At 40.7% G+C, this 24,916-nt stretch overlaps 1 protein-coding gene across 1 annotated transcript in view; it reads right to left on the bottom strand.

Moving 5' to 3' along the window:
* Positions 1-24,916, bottom strand: part of FLT3 (fms related receptor tyrosine kinase 3) — an 86,260-nt gene that overhangs the window by 21,614 nt on the left and 39,730 nt on the right. Inside the window, exons 5-17 of the mRNA XM_070409411.1 lie at positions 22,004-22,133; positions 19,351-19,478; positions 15,587-15,726; positions 15,338-15,491; positions 14,219-14,387; positions 7,212-7,315; positions 6,428-6,536; positions 5,975-6,153; positions 5,115-5,221; positions 4,875-5,007; positions 4,681-4,785; positions 1,179-1,289; positions 122-275 (exon numbers count right to left, since the gene is read on the bottom strand). Coding sequence (XP_070265512.1) covers positions 122-275; positions 1,179-1,289; positions 4,681-4,785; positions 4,875-5,007; positions 5,115-5,221; positions 5,975-6,153; positions 6,428-6,536; positions 7,212-7,315; positions 14,219-14,387; positions 15,338-15,491; positions 15,587-15,726; positions 19,351-19,478; positions 22,004-22,133 — 1,723 coding nt within the window. The remainder of the gene's footprint in view (positions 1-121; positions 276-1,178; positions 1,290-4,680; positions 4,786-4,874; positions 5,008-5,114; positions 5,222-5,974; positions 6,154-6,427; positions 6,537-7,211; positions 7,316-14,218; positions 14,388-15,337; positions 15,492-15,586; positions 15,727-19,350; positions 19,479-22,003; positions 22,134-24,916) is intronic.

Here is a 24,916-nt window from a genome sequence, read left to right as displayed (position 1 = left end):
TGAATGTGTGTGTGTGTGTGTGTGTGTGTGTGTTGGGGGGGAGGAGGGGGAGGTGTTTAACCATCATACTTTGTATGGGTCCTAGAATGCATAACCAGGAAACCTTGACCTATTCTCTTACCTGGAATTTGGATGTGACTGGAAAGTAGGGTAAAAACTGAAATTGTGTTCCTTGAAAATCTCCGTCCATGTTCTGTGAAATTTTTCTCTTTTACTTCTTAGATAGTTGAGAAGATCACCATAGCAACAATATTCAAAAATCAAGTAAACTGGCCCTGAAATAGTGACAGTTTTAATTGTAGGTAGACAAACACTCAGGAATTTTTCCAGATGTCTGTGTAGCAGGGAACATATTATACTCTGTGAGAGCTCACTTCTCCCCTGATTTTGGGAGAGTACAACTTTTTCTGAGCCTATCTCTTCTTATACTTTAAAATCAATTTCAGCTTTTCACTCAAACTCCTTTGTAAAATAGTGCCTTCTTGCCTTCCACTTGGGCCCTTGTACATGCAGCCTCACCAATAACTACTGTTAGTTGCAATCTAGTAGTTGAAACTAGATTCTCCAGTTTGCAATTGAAAATAATATGTCTGCTGCATGATGAGCACTTGGTAAATATACTAGTATGCTGATGGATGGTTTTCCTGAAGAGGGGAACTATCCCTAATCTTCTCTGAGTTCTATTTTCTCTTTTGCTCTTCTTTTCGACCCAGTCCCATGCCAGCTGTCCCAGAAAAAATGACCCTGGGACACATGGTTCGGGTATTGCTAGGCAGAAATGAAAGAACCAGAGTGCGTGTTCCATTGAATTCTAGGAAAATAAAGTTTGAAATCCCATCGTGGCTGTGCTTCTTTGAAGCAGCCCACTGGGGCAGTGGCCAAGCTCGGCAGTCCTTCACAGCTGGAGAAAAGGACTTCACAGCTGGAGAAAAGGTAGAGGGAGAACTCACAGAATGTACCTGCGGTGTGGTGAGTGTGTTTTAAGTGGGTTAGAATCTTGGGCATATCCCAAGAACGAGAGGCATCCTCTACTGACCCATCTGCTTACTCATGTCTCACTCCACCTGGGTTTGAGGACCCCCCTGTGACTGAGAAAAGAGGAAACGTGAGAACGAATTTCCTCTTTGTCCTCAGGCTAACCTGTGTTTGATTAGGAGTTCTGAGGGGAAATTGAGTACCTGACTGTGTGCACGCCCCCAGCAGATTCACAATATTTTCGTGGTTCCCCAGCTGAGCCATCATTTTGAGTTCAGACATGAGAGCTTCTCTTTCAGAGCTGTCTGCTTTCTCTGCCAATGGAAGAACATCAACGTAAAACAGGAATTTTAGGTCATTTAGTAAGTTAAAACTCTCCTCAGTTCAGAGTAGATTTGCATAAAAATTTTAAAAATACGTAAACTACTACATAAATTTTGAATAATTCCTATGTTTTACGACAACTTCAAAGATTACAATAACTTAAAAGTTGAATTTAGTAATGTGCCTTTCTATTGGATGTTCCTCTACCAAAATAAAAATCCTTAATATTGACTCTCAAAATGCAAAATAAAACAAAATAATAATAAATAGCTTTTCCTTCACAGAAGTTAATACATATGCTGAAGGGAAAAACTTTTTTTTTTTTTGCCTCCTAAATTTGTTGAATTCATAGAAAAACCACCTAGGAATGTCAGCGAAGGTAGTTGGCTCTAGCTGTTGGCACCAAGGTCTACAACCTCAAATTTGTAAGTGGACCCAATGTTGAGAAGGTCAAAAGGACCAATTTCTACTTACCAAGTTCTCAAGAGACTCATTAATTGATAATGAGAAATATAACTGGTGAATAGGCTACAATGTAACCATTGGTCTATGTATTCTCTCCCTGGAGAAAAGTCTAGATAGTTTGTACTCATAATTGTACTCATAATTTTGCTTAGATACATAGCATGAGGGTAGTTATTGAGGAACTCAAAGGTCTTGTCTCACTGAGGCTGATGTGCCAGCTGGTCAGGGCACCCTTGCCCAGGTGGGTGCTGCAGCCTTAGAGGCAATGACAGGATCTTTGGACTTCCCTCTCCAAGTTCTAGGCACCAGGCACTCATCCCTCTATTAATTTATTATTTCTTACAAACATAGTTACTTTTCTTTACATTCAATGAAGATTGTATTAGATAGTTCCAGGTCTATTTTATTAGATACTATTTTGTCCTGGAAGACATCCTAGCCTTTACGATGTCTTTTCCAGAGCATCGATGCTGCCAGGGTGGTCTTATTTCCAACATCTTGTCGGGGGCGTGAAATCCTTCACTTGTGCATTGTGGCCCACTAGCACCTCATGTCTTCTTCTGCTTCAGGTTGTACAGGGACTTGTGGCTTTCGAATGTTTGTGTCTTATTCCTCATAACCAAAATAATACATTGTATGGCATGCTTAACTTTTTCAAAGCACTTTCATAACTATTACTTAACATTCATTCATTCATTGAACACACATTTATTGAGTGCCTACTGTGTATGAAGCATGTGTCAAGCATTGGGGGAATAAATGATAGACAAGACACAGCCCCTGCCTTCCTGGAGCTTAGAGTCTCCTGGAAAAGGAAGACATGAACAAACAATTATAATATCCTATATAATAAAAGGCTAACATGCAAATTGTCCCCTTGGGAGTTCGACCAAGAGACTGATAGTTTGATCGCTCGCTATGATGTGCACTGACCACCAGGGGGTGGCGCGAAACATGGCAGGCGACCAGTGGCAGGTGCTGAGGGAGGGAGGGAAGGAGGAGGCAGGGAGGCCGGGAAGCGGGGAACCTGATTGACCTGATCACTGGCCAGGCCTAGGAACCCTACCCGTGCACAAATTTCATGCACCAGGCCTCTAGTAGTATGATAAATGCAATAGAGCAAATGAATGTAAGGGTGCTGTGAGGTCACACCAGAGGGACACCGAACCTAGCCTTTGAAGGGAGGGGGAAGGGACACCAAATGTCTATGTTGAAACTGAGGAAAAATAGGAATTAATCAGGTGAATGCACAGTGAGGAAGTAGAGAGAACATTTTATATTGAAAGAATAAAAAGGTCAAAAACAAAGGAAGAAAAGACCATAGTAAACAGATGCAGACCTGGCCCTCGTAAGGCATTCAGACTAATGTGGCACATAAGACATTACTTGTGTAACTAAACATAGATATCATTACTTATTGTGATAAATTCTATGTGTGTGTGTGTGTGTGGGGGGGGGGTGTCTACAGAGATCTAGGACAGCATCTAGCAAGAAACTTGATCTCCTCTTTGGTGTGAGAGAAAGTTTCCTGAGGAAGTGACATTTAAGCCGAGATCTGAAGGAGGAGTGGGCAAGCACAATGTGGAAGGGGAAGGGTGAGCAGAGAGGCTCAGCCTGGGCAAGGCTCTGGGATGGGAGGGGGCACTGGGCTCTGGAGGAACTGAAAGAAGGCCGAGAGTTCAGGGTGGAGCGGTGAACAGATGCCAAACCATGCAGGGCTCTGTAGTGTATTTCAAGAGTAATTGAAAGCAACTGGAAATGTGAGGTAGGAAAATAATAATGTCTGCTTTGCATTTCATAACCATCACTTGGGCTTCGGCATGGAGAATCTGAAAGGAAGCAGGAGTGCATATAGCGTAGCTGCTTGGAAAGTATGGCAGTTATTCAGAAGAGATGAAGCTGGACTAGGATGGTGGTGATAAAGATAAGAGAGAGGATGGGTTGAAAGACACTAAGCAGAAACCTGGTGGGAATAGCTTCTGGGTGTTAGAACGGGGATAGTTTCAAGGATGAGGCCTAGGTTTCTGGTTTGCCCAATGGTGTGGAAAGGGTTGGAGGAGTTCAGTTTGGATGAGCTGAATTAAAGGGACTTTTGAGACAGCCAAGCATTTGGATACATGATCCTGAAGCTTAGAAGAAAGATGCAGCCATGAGAACACTGGTGTAAGGGTAAAGTCCCAGGTGTGGTTGAGACGGCCTGTGGTGAGCATGTGGAGGGAAAATGGAAGGGGACTCAGGAGGGAGCCTTCCAGAACACCACATAAAGAACTGGGCAGAAGACAGCCAGCAAAGGGCTGTGAAGCAGTCAGCAAGTAGGAGGAAACCAGAAAAAATGGTGACATGGAAACCAACGGGAAAAAAGGCATTTAAAGATGGAGAAGAGTCAATCCTGCCTGTTTATTAAAAATTCAAGTCACACGAGGACTGAAAAACGCCCATTAGACTTTAGTTCATTGGAGGTCACTGACCACCTTAGCAAAAGCCAAGGGGTGGGCAAGGGATCTTGCCAAGTGAGCAAGACTAAGGGGAGGGGTGAAGGTGTGAGCCAGATGCGAGTGGATAGAGTAAGGAGTGAGAAACGATACAGAGCGCTCCACTTTGCTCTTCTCCCCAGAGTCTATGTCAAAATGGCAGAAATGACATATGCCTGTAGCAACAGTATTCCCAAATACCGAAGCTTCCTCACCCCTCCCATCCCTGCTCCCCCCAAAAAAACAAAACAAAGAGAAGAGGAAGAAGAGGTGGAGTTTTGGATTCTGGCTTGCATTTTATATTCATGATTTGGTTGATATTAACCCCGACTCACTTCCTTTTCAGTTTTGAAGAATGGCGAGCAGTACCCACAAAAAAAGATGGGAAAGAGAAGAGGAGGTGGAACCTGTACCACCCATCTCTGTGGCTATCATTCCACTGTACCTTTCAGCATTTTGACAGCAACCTGGATGGAGACTTCTGTTTTACTAATTCCATAAGCTGTTGCGTTCATCACTTTTCCAAAAGCACCTGATCCTAGCACCTTCCCTGCAAGAGAAATGGTGAATGAGTACAAGTTCAAGATTTTCCCACAGAAATGAAATGCTATGGAAACATCTGGAACATTTGATTCTTACCAAATTCTAAATTTTCTCTTGGAAACTCCCATTTGAGATCATATTCATATTCTCTGAAATCAATGTAGAAGTACTCATTATCCAAAGAACCAGTCACCTGTACCATCTGCAGTTGGCTTTCATACCTATATTGCTTCAGAGATGAAATGAGTCTGTTAGTAACAGGCAGGTCTTCAGAACTAGGAAACCATGATAAACGTTTCCCTTTGAGTTTGGGGGTTTTGGGTAGGATTTTTTTACCTTTTTGTACTTGTGACAAATGAGCATGGTTAAAACAGCAATGAAGGGGACACAGAGCCCAATGGTGGCATAGAATGAGATGTTGTCCTGGAAGAAAGGGAAGGGTCCTGCAACAAAAAAGTTTAGGATTCCTGATTGACATTATAGTGAACACTCATCGTGATCTCACGCATCCTGCTTGAGTTACCAGGATTTGCTAGCTTACACGCTCCTGCAAATATTCCACTCCCCATGGGAAATCAGGCGATGGTAGTATAAAGGAATAGTTTCCTTCCTAGAAAATTGTACGTGATCCTGAACCCATTCTTAGGATTGTAAGAATTACATCTATTTAAACCCACAGGATAGACAAGTCCGATTAAAAAAAGATATTGAAGACATTCTATTGTATGAATATGGAAAACTTCATTAAAGGATGCTGGCGATTCTGCATGCTAAGTGTAGGCAGCCGAATTTCAGGATTAACTTAGGATGGCTTTAAAAAACAAAACTAAAAATTATAAAACCGCAAGCTAAGGGCAAATAAGGAGATTAAGCAAAAGGGAAAATGGTAGCCACTCCAAATTACTAAATCTATTTTTCTAAAATTGGGTCTTTCAGGAGATATTCACTGTTCTGGGAATTTATGGTTCTACCTACGTCACTCCTGGTCTTAATAACCTGACACAACAGTCACTCTGCCCCTGCACTACACAGCAGTGTGCGTTCACTGGGGATTCCTGCCTGACTCAGAAAGCCTTCTTGCATCACATGCTGAACCTATAGGTTCTTGAAAAATTCCCCCAATAAAAATGAACTGGCACTAACTCCTAGTGGGGAATTCCTGGAGGTGGTTTGTTACAATAGCGGCTGCTGTGTACCTGGTGAGCCTAAATGGATTGTTTCACAAGATGTGCCCAGGGAATTGTACGCACAGCACTTCACCAGGGACCCTCTGATGGCCTCACTCATGTTCAGTGTACTGCTCGATATCCACTGTCCATATACTTTTCTGTTAGCCTTTCTATTCCAAATTCCTTCCGTGATTTCTTCTGTGCAGCTAAAAAGAAACGGCAGACAGAGAAGTAGGTTAGATAGGTGGGGCTGTCCTCAGACTGGAAGTCATGGTTTCTCTAGTGAGCTCAAAAAGAGATTCCTCTATCATAAGTTATCAGACATAATCTATGACCATGTAGAATTATGGTGGACTCAGAAGGTAAGCATTTTAAAGACAGCCATTTCTTCTTGAACTGTATTCATGAAAAAGAGTCAATATGTCAGGGAGAGTGTGTTTCATGTTCTTCCAAAGAAAGAGATACCAGAGTCTTTATTACTTGGGAGACTTGTCTGAACACTTCTTCCAGGTCCAAGATGGTAATGGATATCCATCTGAGGAACAAGAGGCCTGACTTGCTGATGCCTTGGCCAGCACTTGAGGTTTCCCTGTAGAGAATAACATGAAAAATAGGCTCATGTAGTATAGTACTTTCCAAATGGTTTCAAAGTCAGTTTCATATAGGCTGCCCATTTACTCCGAGCAGTTTGTGCTTCTGGGAGGTGTCTCATGCAGAATGACGCAAGACCTCTGCTTGTTCCCTCTTTCCCAGGCATGTAACCTTCTGCATAGGCAGCCCTACGCTGACCTGCAGAACACCACTTCCCCATTGCTAGGCTCCATAGAGAGCTAAGGTGTATACTTTTAAATACATGAACACCTCAAAATGATTCTTAGCTTCAGAAGCATCTGCAAAAATTCCAATAAAATGTATTCCCGTCTTTTCATAGATGAGAGAAACAAAAATTATTAAAACAAGGAAATGGCAGGTAATATGACTCTCAGCCTTTCCTTAACATGATCTTTCAAAGTACTGAAGTCAATAGTCACAACATTAAACACATTTACAGACATGGAATAAGTCTCTTGGCTACAAAGGATGAACACAGAAAGAGAAATATGTATAAATGAAGCCAGTAGGCACGAAAGTAAAATTTCAAAATGCTTCAGTATATAAAAAGTCTTACAGTATTGTTTCTAAGCCATTACTTAGCTCTTTCTGGTCATAGTTAATAAGTAGTTAAGGAGTTATAAGACTTAAATTTCTTAATAATTTAACTTACTTCTTATATTTAGCATGAACATTTTTGTGAACTGGGCATCGTCATTTTCTGCATGGAAGGTGTATTCTCCTGGCTGGTGTTTGTGGTTGCAAAACTTAGATATGCTGTTTGGAAAAGAATTAAAAACAGACTTAGCCCAATTCTTACAGGAGACGCTGAAACGAATGATCGTGTGCATGGGAGGGAACTCCCTTGAGACACTCACTCTCTAAAGTCCAATGGACAAGGAGGTGTCTGTATACTAGGCCATTGCTACTCACAGTGGGGTCCGTGGACAGGCAGCATCAGCACCTGTATTACCTGGGAGCTTGTTAGAAATACAAAATCTCAGGCCCCAATGGAACCTACTGACTCAGAGTCTGCATTTTAATGTGGCTCATACGCAAATTAAAAGTTGAGACACACTGATCTAGACTGGGCTCCTCAGAGAGACAAGAAGGTTCCCAACCCTACTGCTCCACACATTCTGGACTAGTCCAACTTCCCAGAAATATGGAAAACCTCTGTAGGTAGAGGAGCTCTAGCATTGGTCCAAAGCAAGACCTATGAAGAACCCTTAACTTAAATAGTAATTAACAGTGATGAGGGCTCACATCAACTGCGTTTGTACAAAATCTTTGGGCAGTCTCAGCAGGCTCTAGTATCCACTTGGAGTGCTCATCAACCACTCAACACATTTTGACATGGATAACTTGATCTTGGGGGTTATCCATCATGTCTACCATGTGTATAGGACGCTGGCTATTGTAGTGGGATGTAGGATAGTGTAGGAAAGGTAGGGATAGTGTTGAATATGCCTTCATGCATTGACAAGATAAAAGAAAGTTCAGGCCCTGACCGGGTAGCTCAGTTGCTTAGAGCATCTTCTGTATACACCAAGGTGGCATGTTCAATCTCTGGTCAGGGCACATACAAGAAACAACCAATGAATGCATAAATAGGTGGAACAACAAATCAACATATCTCTCTCTCTCTCTCTCTCTCTCTCTCTCTCTTTCTCCCCTTTCCCCTCTCCCTAAAATCTATTTTAAAAATTAATAAAATGAAGGTTTGTTCACAGAAATAAAGTTTCCCTTAGATTAAAAAAATCCAAGGCTTTCTTAGAAGTTATTTAATGAGGCTTCCTCTATACAGACTACTTGAAGTTTTTGTTGTTTGTCTTTTTTTAAAAGACTACATATGGGTAGGGTAGAAATGTAAACAGGAAGACCCGGAGTGGAGGCCAGCCATAAACTAGGAGACATATAGGATGCAAAAAAACATATAAAACATGGCTCTTGTCCTCAAGTATATCAAATACAGGTAGATGGACAAAACCTACATAAACAGAATAGTTAACATTAAACAATAAAATAAGGCCAAGAGATGAACTGATCAGAGGACAGTATATAGATGAGCCAAGTTCCAATGGCTTTATAGAAGTGGGACTTGAGCTAGGTCTTCAAAGATGAATTAGGTGTTTTTTTGTTTGTTTGTTTTTAATCCTCACCCGAGAATATTTTTTCCATTGATTTTTAGAGGGAGAGGAAGGGAAAGAAAGAGACAGAGAGGAACACCGATGTGAGAGAGACACATCGATTGGTTGCCTCCTGCATGCCCCTGACCAGGGCCAGGAGCCTGCAACCGAGGTACTTGCCCTGACCAGAATTGAACCTGGGACCCGTTTGTCCTCAGGCCAAAGCTCTATCCACTGAGCCAAACCAGCTAGGGCCAGATGAGTTTGTTTTAACGAGAGGGCAGAAGCACAGACATCCAATGAGGAGGAAAAGGCAGGACTTAGAGATAAGATGGGAATTCATACGGCCTTATTAAAGGAGAGTAATGGGGAGGCCAATGAACTGAGCAGAGGTGCTTGTTGAAATGTGAGGGGAGAGGGGGTGAAAGAAGGCTAAATGGGTAGGGGAAAGCCAGTGATGAAGGATTTGGAAAATCCAGCTGAATTATTTAGATCTGATAGAGAAAGCAGAAGATGCTATGGATCCTGAGCAGGGGAGGATTATCAGAAACAGTACCTTAATTTAGACTGATGGCAGTAGGAAAATTTTATTGGAATGAAATCTGGAGGCAGTGTTGTAACCCAGGAATTCATTCATTCGTTCATTCATTCATTCATTCATGCATTTATTCATTCATTCTACCATCATTGGTAGAGCCTATTTGTGGGAGGAATCAGAAATACAACAGTGAGTTAGAAAAAATAGATTTCTGTTCTCACAGAATTTGCAGTTTGGTGGTGAAGGCAGGCAAGTCAATAAGCAGTTACAGTACTAGTATAATGTGGGAAGTCCTAGGAGAGAAGTAAAAGTTCAGACTTGAACAGAGCATGAAAAGATGAGTGTGGCCTAAGGTAGGGAAAATGGGAAAGGAGAGGAAAGAGCAAATCCAAGATGCACCCAGAAAAAAAGAGAAAGCAGGTGTTTGATTGGATATGGAGATGAAGGAGGAACTAGAACACCAATTGATGCAAGATTCAAATTGCACAGTTAGCAACTTTTGAGCAGCTATGAGCCCGTGACTTCAATGTTGTGCATCCTTAACTCCGCAGCTAAAAGGTAATTCTGACTGTGTATAGCGATGATAGAATTCATTGCTCTATGAGCATTTAACAAGTTTTTTGTCTGCCTTGGTAACAAGAAGGCTGAAGAAGTAAAAATGGAGTAGGAATAGCCCTGGCCACGTGGCTCGTTGGTTAGAGCGTCATCCTGATATGCCAAGGTAGAGGCTTCAATATCCAGTCAGGGCACGTACAAAAACCAACCAATGAATGCATAAGTAAGTGGAACAACAATGTTTTTCTCTCTCTCCCTTTCCCTTCTACTCTCTAAAATTCAATTTTTTAAAAAAGAGGGTGGGAGGACAGGTGAAAAGGGGGAAGGAGATTAAGAAGTACAAATTACTAGTTATAAAATAAATCACAGGGATGTAAAGTACAGCACAAGAAATAGAATCAATGATGTGTAAAAACCATGTATGGTATTAGATGGGTACTTAGATTTATTGTGATGATCCCTTCGTAAGGCATATAAATGTCGAATCACTAATGTACACCTGAAACCAATATAATATTGTATATCAACTGTAATTTAACAATGAATTTTTTAAAAGAAGTAAAAAGGGAATTTCTTATCCTGGCCTACTTCTGGACAACAAGAAGGGCATGACTGATGAAGTGGAAGTGGTAGAAAGATTGGAGAAAAGCCAAACTATAACACCAGGGAGAAAAGTAAATATGTGATTTCCAGCCTTTAGGGAGACAGAGTTTATGTGGTCCAAGAAGAGAAAGATGCGAGCCTCTATAAGGGGAAATGTAATTCTCACTGGACAATAGCCAAAGGCCCTGAAAAGGAATAAGAAGAGATTTTAAAAAAAGAAAAAAAGAAGCCATGTGGTTAGCCAGGGACCATGCCAAAAGCACCCATCAATGTGATAGAAAAAGAAATTACCGACACAACTATTGATTGTCATGCTGCCCACAGCAAAATGTTTTGTGAACTCTTTCCCTCCTAAGGCTTTTGTGCTGTCTTTATTGAGTATCACTGGCCATGGTGTCAAGCACATATCATCTCAAATGTTCTCACGCTTCCAGGTAGGAAAGTGATCTAAACAGCCTGACTATCCAGGTCATTTCAAGCTGCCTGTCCTCCTGTTTAAGACAGCCAATCCTAGCAATAGAAACAGCTGCATCACTGAACCTTCCTGGAAATTCCAAAGGGACTAACCGATGAGGTGACGGAGAGATTCACGGCTTCCTCTTTCCCTTGGTGTTTTTCTAAAATGGTCAGCTGGCCTGAGACGGGAGTTGAGTGAATTGGAATTTACACTGACATCATATCTTGGTGACTAAGAAGAGGTATTCTCATTACGGCTATGAAAAGGGTTTTCCCCTCTGTATAGCCAACATGCAGGTCATTTTTATTTTCCATTTAGCACCTTGAGGGAGTTGAGAAAGGACAGGCTCTTTCTAGTGGCTCAGGGAGTCATTTGACAATAAAGTAAAAAGTGTTTTACTCAAAGAACAAGAGATTATCAAAGTCAAATCAGAACGCAGAGAATAATAAAATGGGCGCTAGGGAGGCCGAGCGCTTCTGAAACTGGAGAGCCGAGAGCTGGCAGGACTGAGCTGGCAGCCCTGAGGTGGCAGCACTGAGGTGGCAGCACTGAGGCGGCTTGACCAGCGCAGAAAGACATGGGTCAGGAAGTGAGGGATCCTGTCTTCCTCCGACGGAAGTTTCTGCGGAGGTCTAAGAAGAGTCTTTCAGAGGAATTTATTAAATAATTGTAAAATTCTAATAATTTGGGGTTGTTGGTTTTTTTAATCATGAAAGTAAGAACAGCTAAGGTAGATTTGTTTATAATTCAGTCTATAGGGATAAGAAATTATGCAAACAAACAGATGAAATGTCCTAGAACCTTTTCTCAAGACCAGGCTATCAGGACCGCTGGAAAGTTACAGTTTAGTAAAGTGTAAACACATCCAGGCAAGCCCTAATCAGCCGCGGGGTAATATTTGAGGAAGTAAATTGGAGAAACGAAGCTGTGAAGGTAGGGAAGCTGAGAGACTTCTGGCACACACACTATGACCACATCAAAGCTTTTTCAGGAGTGAAGTTTTTACATAAACCTTTCAGTTACATATAAACACTTGTATCATCTCTTACAACACTAAATACTGTACTTCACAACAAAATTCAGTTTGACTAAACTGTTGAATCTAGGTGGTGGGAAAAGGATGCTTACTGTACTATTCTTTGAGTTTACTGGCAAATTTGAAACATTTTATGATAAAAAGTTGAAAAGAACTCATTACAATTTAGTCTTATCTGATGGCTTATCTCAAAACAGAGACTCATGTGAACAGCAAAAGACATTTAGAGCACTAGTACTGACATTTTTGTTGTTCATTTTTTATGCAATATTTGACCACCTTTTTCAGGAAGAAGGAGGCGCCATCTTCCCTATGTATTTGTATTAAATAGCCCATCATCCCTGGTGCATCATTATCACCAACAAACACTAAAGTTCTTCAATAACTTTTTAAAATAAATTGAACACTGTTGTGGTAAGTGTATGTATGTGGTCCTTGCCATGCAAAAAGGATGCACTGCTACATCTTTGGCCCAGGTTATGCACTTTGAGTTGCTTTCCAGGGGTGACAACAATTCATTCATTTATTAAACCCCCCTTGACTGAAGGAGGCATTCTACAAGGATAGAGAAATGACAGAGAACCTATCCCTTATGGAGCTTATATACTCACTGGTGAGATTCAATACACAGAGAGCTTCACTACATCACCAGGTCATGACAAACGAGAGGTACAAAACACTATGGGAATCAGGACCAGCGCTGATTCATTCACTTGGCTGGGTAGTTATAAGATAATTTCTTGGGGTCAGGAATGCAGTCTGTGATCATGGAATGAAATCAAATTAACTAGCCTACTAATTGGCCCATGACCCATATATCAGAAACATGGTCCTCTAATCAATGAATCTGTAAAATCTTAAGAGGTTGTACCTGATGTCCTCCAGCACAGTAGCAGTGATCTCCCAGGTGGCCTCTGGCACTTAAAAGTGCCTGTGTAAAACTGAGGGGGCCGGGGAGAGAAACACTACCTTATTCACCCTTGCAGCCCCACACAGAATCAAGCCCATCAAGAGGATAATAAGGAAATATTCATTGAACTAAACTGAACTGGTATTTTTCTCTCTTTGAATTGGGTTAAAAGAGAATCCCATAGTGTCAAGTGCTCCTGACACTGGGCCACAACCCAGAGGGAGGGGAGAGTTAAAGCTCTGAGAGCCTTTGAACACAGGCCTGTGGTAGTCAATTCAACTAGGAGGGGGGCTGACTCCCGACCTCCTACTTTCATGTTTGATGATTCAGGATAAGGGCTTATGACAATGAGGTGATCCCTCTAAGGCAGTGTTTCTCAACCCAGGCAATGTTTTCCTCACTAGGGATGTGTGGCAATGTCTGGAGATAATTTTGGTTGTCACAATTGGGGGTGGGGGTGCTCCTGACATCCAGTGGGTGGAGGCCAGGGATGCTGTTAAACACCCTACAATGCACAGGAGAGGCCCCCAGAATAATTATTACCAGCCCAAGATGTCAACAGCACTGCTGTTGAGAAGCCCTGAGTTAGGGGACTGTTCATCAGTCAGGGCACAGACCTCAGAACAGAGTGCCTCTCAGTCACAGTCTAGTCTGAAACCAAGTTGCATAGGATTCCTTTCAAGAGATAAAAGGTGTCATCATTATAGAAAAGACAAAAGAAAAAAAAAATCTTTGTTTTCCAAAAAAGGAAGGAAGAATTTCTCCCATAAGAGAACCCCAAGTACAGTTGTACAAATCCTTTAGCATTGATTATTGGGCAATTTCTGCACCAATTTTTTTGAAGACAAACCAATACAGTGATAGGTAATGTTTTCACGTTTTGAAGGGCTTTACTTCCTCAATCCTCTGCAAATGTGTGGAGGGAGCGTTGGTGTGCTCACTGCAGCATGCACTCTCAAATAGGAAGTAACAATCTGGTGACTCAGAAAATGCCACGGAACCTTGCGCAAATAGGATTCTTTCCATTTTTCTTTTTAAAAAATGTTTTTATTGATTTTAGAGAGAAAGGAGGAAAGGAGAGGGGGAGAGAGAGATAGAAACCTCAATGATGAGAGAAAACATCATCAATTGGCTGCCTCCTGCATACTTCCCACTGTGGATTGGCCTGCAACCTGGGCATGTGCCCTGACCAGGAATCGAACTGGCAACCTCTTGGTGCATGGGTCGATGCTCAACCACTGAACCCCACCAGCCAGAATCATTCCATTTTTCATGCAGTGGGTTACACTATCTGAACTGACCATAAAACTCTCTGTTACTGTGTCTGCACATGTGCTGTCTTCAGTGTCAACTCAATAATATACCAATTCATGACACAAAACCACTCTTCTGCTGGGGCAACAAAAGAGTTGTGTGAAGATGACGCCGAGACCTGGAGTTGTGTCATCTCACCTGTACCCATCATCAAGGCCACTTTGTTCACAAGGAAATGATTTTCTAGAGAAGGTCCACGTACATCTGATTTGTGGGTATGCTCTAAACCTGACAGAAAAACAGAACTCTTCATACTGGTCTATTTCATACTCTTCATTTGTTTTGGAAGCGTGTATAAATCCCTTTTCTGTAAAAAAAAAAACAAAACACACCAAACATTTATGGAAATATATGGAGAAGATAAATACATTTTTATTCATCAGTTTAATGCAAGAAAATTCATGCTGCAGGTTAGATTCGCTAGTCTAAGAAATACAGGAGACCTATCCAGTTATAAGCCTGAGTTCATCCCCTTCCAGAATTAAGATTCCTCTAAGAATTGAATGTAAATAATTGAGTCTCTCCCTCCCCAAATGTTTTAATAAACCTACAGATTTTTGCAGACAATTTCAAAAGGTTAAAAGGGCTCCCCCAGCCCATCCAACCATGTACAGAGTAGGGGTCCTCAGTCAGACTGCTCTCTCAGTGACACTACAAAAAGTAACCGCAGGGCACAAGTGAAAGAACAGTCTAGCCACCAATATTCACAAGGCTTCCCCGTAGAATACTTCCTTATCAGTGTGATGAGAGAATCATTTCATTTCTTAGCCTGTTCGTTACAGTTGAAGGCTGCCACCTAATCTGAAATTACTTAAAAAGCATGATTATATTCAAATCCTCCATCTTTCACCCAAATTTCAGCACAGGTAGGTGCTTGTCCAGATCCCTCATTGTTCCCTGCCCTCTCAGTTCTTAGAACAAGCATTTATCAACTGCCTGTTTTGTGTCAGGCTCTCTTCCAGTCCTGGGACTACAAGGATAGGAGGAATTACTCCTGTCCTTAAGGAACTTCTACTGGAAAACAAAATTCCACAAACAGATGGTCATAGTACAATGAGGCAATTACGAAGGCAGTGACATTCAATCGGGCTTGACTGGAAAAGGAAGCTTATGTTTGCAAAGCTATTCTGACTCAGTGTTTTTCTCAGCTTTTGACACTAACATTATATTGAAATCAGAATTCACAGCACATACCTCACAGTCCACACCAAAGCAACTAAAAATATGAATAAAGGTTGCGTGCGCAGCCTGCATTACCTACGATGGTAACCAAAGCTGACTGACTGGGATGCTTGGAAGAGGAACAAGTGTAATATCCAGTGTCGTTTCTTCCCACTGATGATACAAAAGCAAACAGAATCCGTATCATAGTTCTGTTTGTGGAATAGGTACTCATCTCAAAGTAGTTGCCCTGGGTTTTAATAAAACAAAATGGATTTAATGATTTTAACCTGGACTATCAGTCGGCTGTTTCAGCATTTTCAGAATGCAAACGCGGCATATTACCTCCTCCAGTGCTTGATTTTCTAACTCCCAGGTGAGCCCAAATCCATGGTTTACATGAACAGCTTTGCACCTGAGCCACAAGGGTTCCCCCACTTTAAGAAATAATTGTGGCAGTGTGTTCCGAGGAGTCTGGTTTAGATCTAGAAGAAGAAAACATCCCAAGTAAGAAAAAAGTGATTTTTACTCATCGCAAAGTATGTGCCGAACGTTCTGAAGAATAAAGTTTTTAACATCATCGCAAATGTCATCAATCTTTTATTATATTATTAATCTTTAAAAACTAATAATTTAAAATATTTAGTTTTTGTTAAATCTTGTAGCATTTACAGAATCCATAATATTACATTTAAAGTGGTATAAAGGGCACATAAAATTTCTGAAGTTGAATGACTACCTAAACCAGTGATGGTGAACCTATGACACGCGTGTCAGAGGTGACACGCAAACTCATTTTGGGTGACACGAATCGACAGAGACAAAAAATTGCATAATTCAAATATTTGTCTCTCGCAACGGCCAGAATTGGGCATTTCGAGTAACTCATGATCAATAATGCAATTCTAAAACCAGATGTAAACATGTATATCGGTGTTGCGTAGCAAAGATACATAGTGAAAACATCCAAGATACATTGTTCCAATATTGACATTAATATAAAAAGGTTAAGAATTGCACTATAAAGAGATTAATCTTTACTCATGACATTTTATTTTTTACTCGAGTGACAAAATGCCCAATTCTGGAAATGGCCTCGTTATTGCCAACATGTGCCTCGGGTAAGCTTCCCTTGCGTTCGGGTGCATTTGGCAAATGGACGCACTTGATCGCCATGTTTATTAGGAGACAGGAGTGGGAGGGTTAGAAGAAAAAGATATACAGTGCAACAGTGCTCAACGAGACATTCTGCGTGTTGGATAATTGATTACAGCACCATATATTTGTTGGTTATACATACTACCTTTGAATTGTTTTGCACCAGGAGTCAGTGCAACAACACTGCAAAAAGTTAATAGGTAAGAAACCTATCAACCTTTTATAAAAAAACGCCATGATTTATATTTATTTATTTTTGCAGTCTTGTGATGGAGAATCAAAAAAATAAAAAAGCAAGATTGAATGATAAAGGAAGTGGAAGTAGCAGTAGCCGACCCTTTCAAGACATATGGACCGAGATGTACGGGATTGTCGACAGAAACAACAGATCATTGTGCATACTGTGTAATGAAACGGTAGTAAGCAGAACATAGAATGTAAAGAGACATTTCGAAACTAATCATTGTCAGCTCTTGAAAAAAAGTATCGATGAAAGGAAGGAATACATTTCTAGGCAGCTACACCTCTATAAAAGTCAATCACATTCCATCATTAAATTTGTAAGATGCTCTACAAATTTAATATCAGCAAGTTACTGTATTGCTCACTCCATACACAGCATGGAAAAGCCCTCAGTGATGGAGAATTTATTAAGGAAACATTTCTAAGATGTGCACCAGCTCTATTTCACGATATGAAAAATAAAGATGATATTATTAAAAGAATGTCTGAGTTACCACTCAGTAGAAATACTATCAAAGACAGAATAATAGATCTTAACAAAAACGTACAACATCAATTAAAAAAAGACTTAAATAGTTGTAAATTTTTTTGATTTCTCTTGATGAAACTACCGATGTCACATCAAATGCTCGGTTGGCCATTATTGCTAGATATTCCGATGGTCTCACAATGAGAGAAGAGTTGATAAAGTTAGAATCAGTGCCAATAAGTACATCAGGAAACAAAATATGTAAGGTTGTTATAAGAACATTCAGTGACCTAAACATTGATATCTCTAAAACTGTGTCAGTCATGACAGATGGGGCACCAAATATGGTGGGGAAAAATGTGGGATTCCTGAAATTGTTTATGGAAGCTATTAGACATCCACTTGTACCTTTTCATTGCATTATCCATCAGGAGGTGTTGTGTGCCAAATCGGGATTCTCAGAATTGAATGATTTAATGTCAGTTGTAACAAAAATTGTGAATTTTATAGCTTCTCGACCCCTTCACAAGCAAGAGTTTTCTGCACTTTTACAGGAAGTTGATTCAACCTACAGAGGACTACTGATGTTCAATAATGTGAGATGGCTGAGTCGAGGTAAAGTACTTGAGCGATTTGTGGAGTGCTTTGAAGAAATTACGGTACTTATTAAGAATAAGAATCTGGCAAACTTTCCTCAGATCAACAATCATAAGTGGGTCAGCAATTTGATGTTTTTTACAGATCTCTCTGTTCATATGAATGAACTGAACTTAAAATTACAAGGTTTTGGCAAAAGTATTGACGTTATGTTTGGATACATCAAATCTTTTGAAAGTAAACTTAAAATTTTCAAGCGAGATATTGAAACTAAAACTTATAAGTATTTTCCTCGGATAAAAAAGTATTTCGAGAAGGCCACTACAACGAGTGTAATGGATTCCATACTTATGTACGAGAATATAGTAAACTTGTTATTTGAACAGTTCAGCAAAAGATTCGACCAATTTAGAAGCCTAGAATAGACCATTAAAATAATTAAGTATCCGATGTAGTTGTTTACATTACTTTGGAATTAAAGGATTTCCAATGGATGCAAATTGACAATTTAGAGATGCAACTTGCAGATTTTCAAGGTAGCATTTGGACTCATATGTTTGTCGACTTAAGGTCGAAACTTGAAAATCTGGAACGAAATCGTTTGAATAACGAAGAAGAGTGCAACTACGAACAAGAAATTTTGAGTGCTTGGAACAGAGTACCTGACACTTTTAGTGACATAAAAAAATCTAGCGATGGCTTTGCTAACAATTTTTTCATCAACATATTTTTGTGAGACTTTGTTCTCAGCATTAGATAATATTAAAACGAACAAAAGAAACCGGCTAACAGATGAAGTTAGTGGCGCTTGCTTGGCCTTGAAGTGCACCAAGTATGAACCTGCAATCGAAGAATTAGCAGACAAACTTCAGCACCAAAAAAGTCACTAATTTCTAGTTTTCGTACCATTTGATTATCATTGTTTTTATTATTATTTTTTCCTAAATTTCCATTGTTTTTCTGTTTTTGTTCATTTTATGCATATTTTTTGGTTGATTTCTCTTTGTTAAATGGTATCTAAATATATAAAATAAATATCAAAAATATAAATCTTTTTTTTACTATGGTTGCAAATATAAAAAAAAAAATTATGAATATTTCTATATGTGACACGGCACCAGAGTTAAGTTAGGGTTTTTCAAAATTTTGACACGACAAGCTCAAAAGGTTCACCATCACTGACCTAAACGGTCGCAGTAGTCCCAGATCGTTTCTAAGAAACAGTCACTGCCAGAACCGGTTTGGCTCAGTGGATAGAGCGTCGGCCTGTGGACTCAAGGGTCCCGGGTTCGATTCCGGTCAAGGGCATGTACCTTGGTTGCGGGCACATCCCCAGTGGGGGGCGTGCAGGAGGCAGCTGATCAGTGTTTCTCTCTCATCGATGTTTCTAACTTTCTATCCCTCTCCCTTCCTCTCTGTAGAAAATCAATAAAACATATTTATTTATTTAATTTTTTTTTTATTGCTTAAAGCATTACAAAGGGTATTACATATGTGTCCTTTTTTTTCCCCCGCCCTTGACAATACCCCGGCTTCCCCTACCCTCCAGTGTCTTATGTCCATTGGTTATGCTCATATGCATGCATACAAGTCTTTTGGTTGGAAAAAAAAAGAAACAGTCACTGAAACATTATGGTCTTACCTATAGTGAACAGCTTGGTACATTCCCTGCCCAGCTCATTTCTTGCACAGCACCTTATGTCTGTTCCAAATAACTCATGAAGTACACTTTGCTCCTTTGTAACAATGGGTGGACTTTCTCCTTTATAGCTATAATTAGAAAATAAATGTCATTTGACTAAACATATTTTAAAATTACAAATGAATGTTCAGGAGAAGAACGAAGTTACAGGTTGCAGAGCCTGTTTTATTAAGAGTCTATTTAAGAGTGCAAAGAGGGAGCAGGTCAAGGGGCATTAGATAAAAACCCACATCTGTCATTTCAGCCGAGTTCATAGGGGACTAGTTACACTCTATCTCAACAATGAGAAGAACACTCGAGAGAATTACATAATAGAACAGTTTCCAACTTTTTGTATTTGGTGACTCCTTTGTTGTTGTTTAGAGAGAAAAAGCATTGAGAAAGAAGACAGAAGTTAGGGGAGGAAAAGAAGGAAAAGCATGATTAAGTTTTATAATACAGCTTAACAGAGCTTTTCTTTGAAGCACAGAAGAGACAACCAGTCGAGAGGGAGTCATCAGTTCCCAGAGCTAACAGGGGAGAGTCGGGGTGTCCCTCCTGAGGGACATCAGCCACTTCTCGGGATTTGGTGGAGCACCTTTCCTCTCCTCCCTCAGCGGAGGATGGACGTTGGCCCTCCGTTCGTTGGTTCGTTGGTTCATTGGTCCTCCAGAGAGCTCCCCTAATCATGACCTTTCCCAAAGCAGAGACGCTTTTGGAGTCTGTGTACGGTCACTTTTCTCCTCTTTATCATTTTAGGCAGGTGTGCTTTTTTCTTTGTTTATGCATCATCCCATGAGAGCTTTTTTCCTTTCTTATTATATTGAGGCAGGATAGCAAAAGCTAGGAAAATGCCTTGGCAAGTGTAATGGAGAAACGGAAACAAAGCTAAACAAACTGGCCAAGCAATTTACAGCCAAATAATATATTGCAAGGTCTTATCTTTCCTAACCAAGCATACCTAGGAGCAAATGGTTTACACATTCCAGACTGGGTGCCGGGGGACAGACCTGCCTCCGTCAGGTCCCCTTCGATGACATTCTTTCAAGGTGAAACTGACCAGAGAATGACCCAGACCCCTCCATCCGCTCATTTCAATGAATCAGCATACTGAAGGACAGACCTGGAGAGCTGATAAATATTCTGTTGAGATCTCCCCTAAATTTTCTGCCTTTAGAAAACAGATATAAAAACCCTCAAGATAAAGGAAGCCTGTGTGTGCTCTCGTTGGAGTATGCCCATGCCCCTCCATTTCTCGGTTGTATACTTTTGCTGCCTTTCTCCTAAACTCCAAGGGTCCCCACGAAACGTGCAACCACGGGAGCAATGGGCAGCCACAGGTGTCCCGAGCTAACCCCCTAAACCTGTCCCTAAGGCCCCCTTTTCTCTGACTTCCCAGTGAGCTGGCAGCAGCCCCGCCTTGACGCACTTCTTTCCTATAACATTTCTAGAGGCCAAAGCAGCTGTGCCTGTTTCTCTCCTGTTGCTTCTTCCATCCTAAGCCCTTTATTGTTTCACTGTCCCAGCTTTAATAAATGTACCCTCAAAATCACCGGGACTCGTGTTGTAAAATCTTTCCTGTACAAAGTCAAGGACCCACACACTACTGCCAGCTTAGGCAGACTCACTCTGGGTCCAGTCCCTTCCCAGTGACAGTAAGACAACAATAGTTTGGGTTCATTGTAGGAATTTTGGAAAACTTAGGGGGAAAAAAACAAAGAAAAGAGTTTTAAATTACCCAGATTTTTGTGTGTAGCTTTCTAATTTTCTTGTTGTCTATGCATACATTACATACCTATCTACAGGTAATCTCTTTTTCTTTCCCATCTAAAATTTGGGATCACATTAATATCATTTCTTTTTCTCCCCTTTCGTCCCATTTTACAACAAAAGTTGTTAAATAAATTTTAATTAGCTAAAATTGCATACATTTTTACTTTGTGAAAATTTAGCGATTGCACATTTAAAAACCAAAAGTAAACAGTTATGTGGTACTTACCATCTCCAGGCATAGTTCTTTGTGTTTCAAAATTTGCAAATCATTTAATCACCATAGCAATCTTATGAGATAAGTACCGTTACCATCCCCATTCTTCTGATGAGAAAGGAGATTAAGTAACAACATGCTCAAGGACACACAGTTAGTAAGCAAGCCAGGGTTCAAACTCAGGCCAGATTCTACGTCCTTAAACAATCAATTTAAACTGCTCTCTTCCAAAATAAACAGAATAACCACAAATTAAGCATTTATTTCCAGGGAATTTCTTACTTATAGGGAACAATGCACTACAGTCCATACCTTTCTTTTTCCCCAACCAGATACTCAGGGAGCTAACAACCCTGTAACTTAAAGGGCTTTTATTCGTGTTGTGTTATGTCTAGGGAGGACCCTGCAGTTTAGTGAGGCAACATAGGAGAGTTCCAAAAGGCCTCCTTACTAAAACAGCAACCCCCTTGCCCCCTGTTAAAGTCCAAGCTAATCATTCCAAGCGCCAAAGTTTCCTGTTAACATGGTGACAAGTTCAACTGTACATCCAGTATGACATCAACTGCGTTAGAAAAAGACCAAATAAGTATAGGAATCATGGCAGTTACCTCTATATACACATCGTACCTTTCACTCTGTGAATCACGAAACACCCATTCCACAGTTGGTTCTGGAATGCTCTCAGATATGCAGACCAGGGCGTCCTCATTTTCCATTTTTCTAAAGTATGGTCTCCTCAATGTGTAAAGCAGTGTATCTAAAGCATCACAAATTATTAGTATTTTAACATTTTAAAAATTGTATTAGCAGTACCCTCAAAAAAATTCTGTATCATTAAGAAAGGCTAATATTGCATGGCCAGTGCGGTTCAGTGGATTGATCATTGCCCATGCACCTAAAAGTTGCTCGTTCAACTTTTGGTCAGGGCATATGCCCAGGTTGCAGGCTCGATCCCCAGAAGGGGGCATGCAGGAGGCAGCCAACCAATGCTTCTCTATCATCGATGTTTCTGTCTTCTATCCCTCTCCCTTTCTCTCTCTCTCTAAAAAAAAAATCAATAAAAACATATTTAAAAAAAAAAAGAAAGGCTAGTATTTTATAACATAGCAGTGTCATCTGCTCCAGTCCAAATATATATATAACAATATAACCCTCACCAACATATTAAATTCAACTCTAGTAGAAACACCAACTTTAGCATTTATGCTCTTAGCCAGTTTTCTTGGGTGTTTCCTAAGTCCACAGACAAATAAAGATGAGTGGAGTGAGGCCATGTGAAAATACAAATATTGATACAGATAGAAAATGAAAACTGGAAATATCAAAGTTTAAAACCCATTCTTATATAGTTTAAGACCCAACTTTCTTCCCATAATTTTATGTAGGCAGAAATACACAAATTTAGAATGCAGAGGTATAATAAGACAGAGGTAGGACTGAAACTGAATAATAATGAATGTCAATTGTAAATTTAAAAATAAAGCTTTTAAAAAGAACTGGAACAGAATTGATAGGTTCAGTTTAGCCTGCTGCTTACACTGGACCATCACACCTCTCCCTTCCCCCTGTGCCACTCCCACAATGCCTCATATATAAACTTACTTTCCACTTCTGCTTGGACCTCTCTATGGACAGGAGTTCCCTACTTCCCTGAGCAGATCCTTCCATTTTTCAACAAACCTTTTTTAAAAAGAAAGTTTCCCTATGCTAAATTCTAATCTCCCATCTTATAATAAATTTATCTTAAAGTATTACATAAGATATATATTACTATCTCTATCTATAAAAGCCTAATATGCAAAGTGTCTCCTCAGGAGTTCCACCAGGAGAGTTCAATCGCTCGCTATGACGTGCACTGACCACCAGGGGGTGGCGCCAAACGAAGGAAGGCCCTGACTGGCAGATGGAAGACCCTGATTGGCCGTGATCACTGGCCAGGCCTAAGGACCCTACCCGTGCACAAATTTTGTGCACTGGGCCTCTAGTATAATACATATATGTGTATGTGTTTACATATATACACAAAAGAATATCCTATATAATAAAGAGCTAATATGCAAATAATTGTCATGCCCTCACGCCATAACGGCTCAGATACTCAGCGCTGGGGAGAGAGGAATGGGGACCAGCCAGGCACAAATGAGCTCGCGAGAGAGAAATGGGAACCAGCCAGGCACAAATGAGCTCGTGAGAGAGGAATGGGGACCAGCCAGGCTGCAGCCCAGGAGAGGGACAAGCCGCCCACCCCACCATCCCAGGCATCTGCAGCTTCGGCCTGGGCGAAGCCGCCTGCCCACGGTCCCCTGTGGCTGCGGCTGGCCTGGGCAAAGCTGGCCCAGGTCCTGGGTGCCTGTGGCCGGCCAGAGGAGGGAAGCCCGGGTCCCGGGTGCCTGCGACCAGCTGGAGGAGGGAATCCTGGGCCCTGGGTGCAGGGCGAGGCAGAGGTGGTTAGGGGCAATCAGGCCAGAAGGGGAGCAGTTAGGAGCAATCAGGCAGGCAGAGGTGGTTAGGGGCGATCAGGCAGGTAGGCAAGCGAGCGGTTATGTGCCAGTGGATATCCTCCAAGGGGTCCCAGACTGGAGAGGGTGCAGGCCGGGCTGACAGACGACTCTCCCGACCCTTGCACCAAAACATTGCAGGTTTGATTCGAGGGCAAGGCACATACCTAGGTTGCAGCTTTGATCCCCAATCCGGGAATCTATGAGTGGCAACCAATCAATGTTTCTCTCTCACATTAATCTCTCACATCTCTCTCAAATAAAAAAGTAAATAAATAAATAAACAAACAAACAGATAGAACATATCCTTGGGTGAAGATTTAAAATAGTAATAATAATAATAATAGTAATAATAATAATAAAATTAAAATAAAAAATGTTTTCACCACACAGACATGTTGCCCTAAACAATGTGTTAGTTTCTTTGCACTGTTTTTGAACTTCAACTGAAGGTATCATTCAATATGTAGTCTCACACAACTTCATTTTTTGATCCAATCTTATATTTTTAGTTCATCCATGGTTCTGCATGTAGCTATACTTCATCTTTTTTTTTCACTACTACACAGTGTTCATTGGTGATATACCACAATCTATGACTCCATTTCCTTGCAGTAGACATTGAGTGTTTTCCAGGTTTTGTATTATCAACAATGGTGCTATGAATACTCTGTGCATTCCTACTGAGGCAGTGTGTAACTTTCTTTAGTAATATACCCAGGAGTAGAACTGCTGGTTTATATGGTATGAGCACATTCAGTTTTACACATAATGACAATCTGTTTTCCAAAGTGGTTATATGTACTAATTCCCACTTACACAGCAGGATATGAAACTGCCTATGCTCTACATACTCACCGAGACTTCTGAATTTTCAACCATTTAGTGTAGGGGTCCTCAAACTTTTTAAACAGGGGGCTAGTTCACTGTCCCTCAGACCGTTGGAGGGCCAGACTATAGTTTTAAAAAAAACTATGAACAAATTCCTATGCACACTGCACATATCTTATTTTGAAGTAAAAAAACAAAACGGGAACAAATA

The sequence above is a fragment of the Myotis yumanensis genome, unplaced genomic scaffold, assembly GCF_028538775.1.
Source record: "Myotis yumanensis isolate MYYU_CA2020_CCGP unplaced genomic scaffold, mMyoYum1.0.hap1 SCAF_3, whole genome shotgun sequence".
In the NCBI taxonomy this organism is placed as follows: domain Eukaryota; kingdom Metazoa; phylum Chordata; class Mammalia; order Chiroptera; family Vespertilionidae; genus Myotis; species Myotis yumanensis.
Note: the sequence above shows the minus strand (reverse complement) of the source record. Positions and strands in the feature narration are given on the sequence as shown.